The following is a 7,787-nucleotide window of genomic DNA, read 5'->3' on the forward strand; positions in this document are numbered from 1 at the left end:
GATAGGTTTTCAATCACGGTTGGTACTTTGGAGCAGCACATCATAATGGCAACGTGTAGCAGAATCATTTACCTCATAGGCAGGATAAATGACAGACAAGAGAGGCTAAGAAGCTATAGTGTTTTTAAAAAAACATGTTTCAAGACTGTCCACTAAGCCTCATGTCTTAAAATTTCTATCACCTCCACATGGTGCCATAGGATGGGGGCATACACTTTATCACACAAGCCTTTGGGTATCACTCTAGATCCAGAACGTAACATTAAATTACCCACACTCTGTCCTGTCTGGCTACAAAGTCAGGAACTTCCCAGTACCTACCAATTGTTCTATCAAATAACTCACAGAACTCCAAGAAGTACTTGGCTCACTATTGCCAGCATATTGTAGAGCAGTGGTTTTCAGCTTGTGTGTTACAGTCCCTTTGGTGGTTGAAGAAGCCTTCACAGGGGTTGCCTAAGAACATCAGAAAACACACTTATATTATGATTCAAACAGTAGCAAAATTAAAGTTATAGAGTAGTGATGAAAATAACATTATGGTTGGAAGTCACTACAACATGAGGAACTGTATTAAAGGTCACAGCATTAGGAAGGCAGAGAACAACTGTTGTAGGGGGTGGAACCCAGGAATTAGGAGATAAAAGTGATATATAGAGCAAGAAATTAAGAGAAGAGCCAAGCTTCTATACCCTTTGTGAACTTGCTATGCTACCTTCCAAGAATTTTTATGTGTTCCCCAGATGTAAATCTCTGAACTCCATCATGTCTTTATGGAGGTTTCATTGTGTCATTGTGGCTTCAGGGTGGGGAACCTAAAAACGGCAAACTCTAACCATGTCTTAGCCTTACTGTTGTGTTGGCCAGCCCCCACCCTGAATCTAGTAGGGGGCTCCTCGTCACCACTCACTATCACACAAGTAGACATCTAGCTATGAGGGTAGCATATCCCTGTGAAGCCAGCACTCAGAAGACAGAGTCAGGAGGATTGCAAATTCAAGGCCAGTCTGGACTACAAAGCAAGACCATGTAAGACTGTATCCCAGAAATCAAATTACACTGGGGCCAGCAAGGTGACTCAGCAGTTAAAGGAAGTTTCCGCCAAGCTTTATCACCTGAATTCAGTCCCAGGGACTTACATGATAAAGAGAACTGACTACTGAAAGTTGTCTGTATCCTCCACTTACAAACTATGGCACAGCCCACACATGGACACACACTATAGATAGGTAGATAGATAGATGATAGATAGATAGATAGATAGATAGATAGATAGATAGATAGATAGTCAAACATAAAATCATAATCTATGTTAAAAATCTAAAAGGTTTTAAGATTTGTATACCTAGAACTGAGACAAAGATTATTTATTTATTTACATCGCAGTGACAAATTACTCAAGAAGCCATTGACAATGTGTGTTGACTGGTGTACTCTGATATAATAAATGCTAAAACTTTTCTCATTATCTAAAAAATTCAAAATTGTACACATGAAGAATTAGGCAACCATAGCTTCCCACCTTAATGCCACTATCTATTTGCTGAGATTCAGCTCCATCTGCAAATTTGACAAACTATTACTTACTTCAAAGGTCAAGTCCACGTATATGCATGATAATTATCCCAGATCACTTCACGCAGGGCCACAGTCAGCCCTCAGAACAAGGGAAGCAGCTTGCACTTCTAGTACTAGTCACAAATGCTTGTAGACTTTATGTTCCATTTGAAAGCTAATGGAAAATTGAGGTTCAAATGATTTGGTCCTTTAACAGGGGTTGGTTAACGCAAGCTTCCTTCTAGGAAGCTAAGCCACAAGGTAGCTAACAATACCCAACTCCCTAAAGCCCACATACTGACTGGCTTCTGCATGTCGTGGAGATGTATCTGTCTTCTTTGGTAATGAGTGTTATACTTAGATAGAACACTGATATGTTCATAAACATACGCAAGGGTATCTGCCATTGAGGCTTCCCAAAACAACATGGCAACTTTTAACATTTTTCTCCTCAAAAGTTTTTAACAAATTGTCATGGTGACAGAGAAGTATTAGGGAGAGAGGAACATCACTGTAAAGAATAGCTCTAAACAACAAAAAAAGATTCCTTCTAATGACTACCTCTTGCTTTGCTTTTTAAAGAGTTATAAAGCCTGCAGTCTTTAGCTGGTAGAAAAATCTGCTTTTTAAAATAAGTTCTATGAGTGTGAACTCACAAAAACTGATTAGTGTTTTTTAAACCCCTGAACTTATTTCTTAGCATCTGATACTTTTCCTTAGCCATGACATTTAGACTTTCTTTGAATATGGACTTTTTTCTTTAGAACTGAAGTATTTCAACTCAAATCAAAGCTTAGAAATTCAATTTACTTGGTCATTTAAGAATAAAGTAATGATAAAAGTAATAGTATCCCTTTTGAACAGATTTTGTGACTCACCCTCAGTCCCTTCTAGACTCTCCCAGCCCACCTCTTGCCATCTAATATTTGGAAGGTTTTCATAAAAATAATTGAATCTCAAGCTATAATTTAAACTTGTGCTATTCTTTGTCAGCCTCTGAAAGGACAGAAAAAATGTATTTTCTATACCACGTCAAAGTCCACTTGTATTTCCTGGTAGTTTTCAGGAAGCTCAATTCTAGAAGATCTGATAAAAAGAAATAGATTCACAAACATTTAAAAATGAAACTGCACAATTTTTGAACAATTTTTCTAGTTGTTGCCAGTGAAGTATTAGAACAATTAATATGACATCCATAAAAACAAGACAGCAGCCGCGGCTGCCTCTGACCCCAGAATTAGACTGAGTGGAAATCTCCTAAGCATTTCTGGAGCAGGAAACTGCTGTAGGAACACTGTTACAGGAACACATTTGGGGCTCTCAAAGCACAACGGCAGTGACCACTCATGTCAGCGTGAAGATTTCAAAACTGCTTGGCTTTTCTGTATAGATCACTCACAAAATAAAACCTCAATACAATACAAGTGGCTCTCAACCTCCCTAAGGCAGTGACCCCTTAATACAGTTCCTCGTGTTGCCATGACCCCAACCATAGCATTATTTCATTGCTACTTCATAACTGTAATTTTGGTACTGCAATGAATCATAATGTGAATATCTGATATGCAGGATAGCTGATATGCGACTCCCGTGAAAGGGGTCATTTGACTACCAAAGGGGGTTATAACCCACAGGTTGAGAACCACTAAGCTAGGTTAATAAGGCAAAGTATGTGATGTGTGTTTCTCACAAGACATTCTTAATTCCTAAGAGCATGAAGCCTAATTTAATGATTGCCAAAACACCCGTCATAATCTACATTCATCCTAATATTCTAGAATTCAAATTATTCTTAGCGATGACAAATGATGGGAGTGACCTCACATGCTAGTGTCCCTGTGTATGGCACAGCACAGTGAAAGGCAATGCGTGGTAAGAGCCACTAAGTTCATACACCTGCTCTGCTACTTGTCAGCTATATGCTGAAACTGTGTATGTCTTGGTGTTCTCATCTGTGAGATGGGAGTTGACAGTACCTATGCCATGAGGCTGTTACAAGGATTAAATGAATAAACTGGGTGCAAACTAAAATAGTGACCAGTTTATGAATAGTGTGCATATGTACATTTTGTCTATGAGTTCATTCGCTATCTGTGGAATCTCAGGGGATTTTGTGCTTAAATGTAACGTCTGGGCGTTGTCTCCACAGGGATCATCTCCACATTCCTTCACGTTCACCCGTTTGGAGCAAGCATTGAGTACATCTGTTCCTACTTGCACCGCCTTGATAATAAGGTATGTGGCAGAGCTCAAATGGCGATGAGAAGGCTGAAGAGTTCTTTTCTGTGTAGGTGAGCTTACTCTGTCCAGGCATAAGCAGGCCATATTACACAGGGGTCTAAGTAAATTTCCCTTCCTCCCAGTCTCATTGTGATTTGATGTATGAACCTCCCTCTTAGAAAATAGTGTGACTTTCTGCCCTGGCTTGCCTAAAACTGAACAGTTTTCTGAGATTGAGGTTTTTGGTGCTAAAGCCAAGGAAATCCCATGAAAACTAGAATTAATTGGCTAGCATAGTTCTAAGATACATCTCAGAAGATTCTAGCTTCCTTTTCTTTCTTTTTTTCTTTAAAGATTTATTTATTTTTGTATACAGCATGCATCAGATTACATTATAGATGGTTGTGAACCACCATGTGGTTGCTGGGAATTGAACTCAGGACCTTTGGAAGAGCAGTCTGTGCTCTTAACCACTGAGCCATCTCTCCAGCCCCCCCTTTTATTGATTGCCATGCAAGTTACTGAATAGCCAGCAAATTAACCCCTACTTGCCCTCTTACACATTGGACATTTGCCCTGGGCCTCTGGCCATTAGCAAATTTTGATTTATAATATTGGAAGCCTTACTCCAGTTATCCCTCCCACCATCGCTACTGCTGCTATCTACTCTGAAAACTGTCAGGGAAGGTACAAAAATGATGGAACAGTACGCTGGGGGCTTCTGGAATGCAGATTGGGTAGCTGCTCGTAGCTCATCTGTGGGCCATTTATGTGCATGTTATCCTCAAGGGGGGAGCTCACAGATCACATGAAGTCAGGGGAGCTGTTAAACCCCTAGGAAGTCAAGGCTGCTTCATAGCAGCAGGGGCATGTTCCTGTTCCTCCTCAGAACAAATAAGCTCATGATATGGTGTTTTTTCCCCAGAAACAGTTAAGCCTCCCTTTAGATTGTGTCACTATTATTTCACCAAACCAGACCTCCTAGGAAGTGCCATTGAGCATGGATTCCAGACATTATGTTGTCCACAATGCTAAATCAGAGAGGCCTTTGTCTTCTTAGCAAAGGCACTAGCCAATGTGGGAACCTGATTGCCCTAAGCACATTATAATTTCAGTGATGCACGTTCCTCAGTGGCCTTTGTGTTAGTTCTAGCTTGCATTGCGTCCTGTCCATATTTCCTTCTAGGAAGTCATTTTATTCTGCATCCATATACCCCATTTGGCAGTTAAATGAATGATGCAGTGGTAATGTCAGGACCATGTGGTCAGTTACAGTTCAGAATATTAAACTATATGTCAGTAAAATGCCTCAGTTAATTTTTTTAATTTTTAAAAATAATACACGTCTTTGTAAACAATATAGAAACATAATGAAGAAAAAGTAAGTCTCAACTCAAGGATAACCACTGTTAACAGTTTGGCCTGTAGTTTCAGACGCTCTTCCGTATCTACACTGTATCTATGTGTATGCATCTCGCTATTGCCGTTCTCTATTCACACTTTTGGAAATGGGAGTTCTACTCTCAGTGGGAAACCTGCAGTGCGCTTCTTTCACTTACGTGGATCTGGGAGGAAAGCACAACGTCACCCCTAGCCTGGGGCCCACTGCCCACTATGCAGCTTCCTGCCCGAATAATGTCAAGACCTCTGAGCAAGGGCTTTAAGGGCACCTAAGTTCTGTGAGGCAGTAACTCCAGGCTTCTTCTGGGTTTCCCCTGGTGGTCATCAGCCAAGCCCTGTGCTAAGGTCCACAACTAAAATGGTCACTATGAATGAAAAGAAAATGGCTACAAGAAAGAGAAGCCATTAAGGAGCCCACAGACTTGGTTTTGTATGGGAGGGTTGGGGGAGGCAGAGAAATGACGCCTCAAGGTAGGAAAGGAAAGCATTCCTCACCGCTGTTAGTTTTCCTCTGTGGGCAGATGCAGATGTGGAGACTTCTACTCCACTGACAGACACTTCTGTCTCTGTCTCCTCAAGGAAAGGCATTTTAGCTTCAGTGAGCCTGGACATAGCATCCCTCTTTTAGTTGGCCATGTGCTCGAACTTCTCTACGGAACTGACACCAGCTCTTGGCAAAAGCAGTTCAGTGGACAGTGTCCAATAGTCACAGCAGGTTAACGCTGGTGTCCATAAACCACTCCAGCGACATACACAAATGCACAAGGCCAGAGAGGAGGTGTCCACCATCCTCAGCACACATGCGTGCAGCAGCAGTTGACCAGGGATGGAAAGCTGCTTTTGACTGGATGATGTCCTCTGTGTCCCACAGATCTGTACCAGTGATGTGGAAAGTCTCATGAGTCGACTCCAGCATACCTTCAGACAGGAAATGACCGGCGTTGGAGCCAGCCTAGAGAAGAGGTGGAAATTCTGTGGTTTTGAGGGCTTGAAACTCACCTGAACCTCTTTGCTTAACAATTTGGGATCCTGAAAATAAATGTGTGCTGGAAAAGCTTAGGACATATTTTTTTTTTTTAATTCTCAGTGGTTTTCAGTGGCCATTGCTTTCAATTTGTCATTTCATTCCTGAATATCTTTCAAGTTAAAATAAGGATCCTAGAACAGCACCTCAAGCTCCGGGTCCTACAAAGAAATTGCCTCGAACCTCAAGTGCTGTAACTTCCTCCTCTTTCTGGCAACTGGTTGACTTTTCTTCTAAGTAGTATTGAAAAATTCCTGAGGCTAAAGAGTATTTGGAGTGTTTTCTGTCTCTGTACTACTGTTGTAGGCCTTGTACTTTTTCAACACTGTTAACTGAAGTGTTTTGATGATTTGTACGTGGTTTGTGTCTCCAGATCTCACCTCACGTGTTGCTACTGGTAAAAGGAATGAGAGGAGCGCTAGGAACTCTCTGACTGCCATTGTCTTTCCAATGCACAGTGAACACTAAATGAATAGTCCCTTGGTGTCTTCTACAAGGTGCTTTGCCAGTTCACCTTTGAAATACAAAAGCATGAACTGTGGCTTTTTGTAAAAAAAAAAAAAAAAATACTATGAACCAAAAGTTGACAAACGTTCCAAAGTTATTTTCTCTAATAGATAAAAGGTCTATTTCAGAATTGTAAAACAAGAACTCTGGATGGATTCACAGAAAGTCTCCAGTCTCACTATCGTGTTTGTGCTTTTCAGAACTACTTGTAAATAGTCTGCTTTTCAAAGAGGGCATGTTTAGTTTTCTATGAATTAGAATGCAGTCAGGCGTGGGCACATGTGCGCACACGTTGGCAGAGGGATTTATTTTAATAGTCCTTCCCCTCTGGCCTTCTTACAGTCTGTTGGTCCCTTTTTTTTTTTCCTGCTGTTAGTTGTTGAATTGCAAACTGTGTACTGCTGTAAATACTGATTACTTCATGCTGAATGTTTGTAAAGAACTGATGTGAGTATTGAAAGTAATGAACTAATGAATAAATAATGGACCGGGGTGTGAGGCTTCCTGCACATATGTCAGCTCCACGCAGGACGCTGACTGACAGGGAGACCTCTGGTTCAGTTGTGCCCATCCGCACATTGCAATGGCCTCGGCAAGTATAAATGGACCATTCAGGAAATCCTGCTTGGTAGAAAAAGAAAAGAAAGGTAGAATTGGAGGCCATTCCCCTGAGGTAGAGTTGGGATTTAGTATTTTTGTGGTGGTGATGGTGGTACTTCTAATTACACAAGCATGCCCTCCTTTGAGCTCAGTTGAAGGTGAGAGAATACACTGAACCTAGCCAATGAGAGTATTTCCTGACAATACTTTGCAAACAAGATGTGAGTAGTGTTCAAAGATGTATTTTTAAAATATAAATATTCCTTTTTATACCTCAGCTTTGTGTTCTGTTTAAATAATTCCTTCCTAAGTGACTCTTAGATCGTCTCAGTTTCTCTTTGAGTTACCAGGATGTTGGGAGAAGATGCCAAACTTGCTTGACAACCTGAAATAGCCATTCCACAGCAGCCCATTCATGCTGAAAGTTGGCTTGCCCCTTAAGCACCCCACTGTGGCCCCAGCAGGAAGTTAAGTTATT

General features: G+C 41.0%; 1 protein-coding gene across 7 annotated transcripts in view; it reads left to right on the forward strand.

The window, feature by feature from the left end:
• The window catches only part of ENOX2 (ecto-NOX disulfide-thiol exchanger 2), a 299,360-nt gene extending 291,921 nt beyond the window's left edge, over positions 1–7,439 (forward strand). For all 7 annotated transcript variants that reach the window (XM_084788928.1, XM_084788931.1, XM_084788929.1 and 4 more), the window contains 2 exons: positions 3,707–3,792; positions 6,050–7,439. In XM_084788928.1, coding sequence (XP_084645054.1) covers positions 3,707–3,792; positions 6,050–6,181 — 218 coding nt within the window. In that variant the 3' untranslated portion in view covers positions 6,182–7,439. The remainder of the gene's footprint in view (positions 1–3,706; positions 3,793–6,049) is intronic.
• Positions 7,440–7,787: the final 348 nt, after the last annotated feature.

This window comes from Acomys minous (genome assembly GCF_964271855.1).
Source record: "Acomys minous genome assembly, chromosome: 7".
Classification (NCBI taxonomy): Eukaryota; Metazoa; Chordata; class Mammalia; order Rodentia; family Muridae; genus Acomys; species Acomys minous.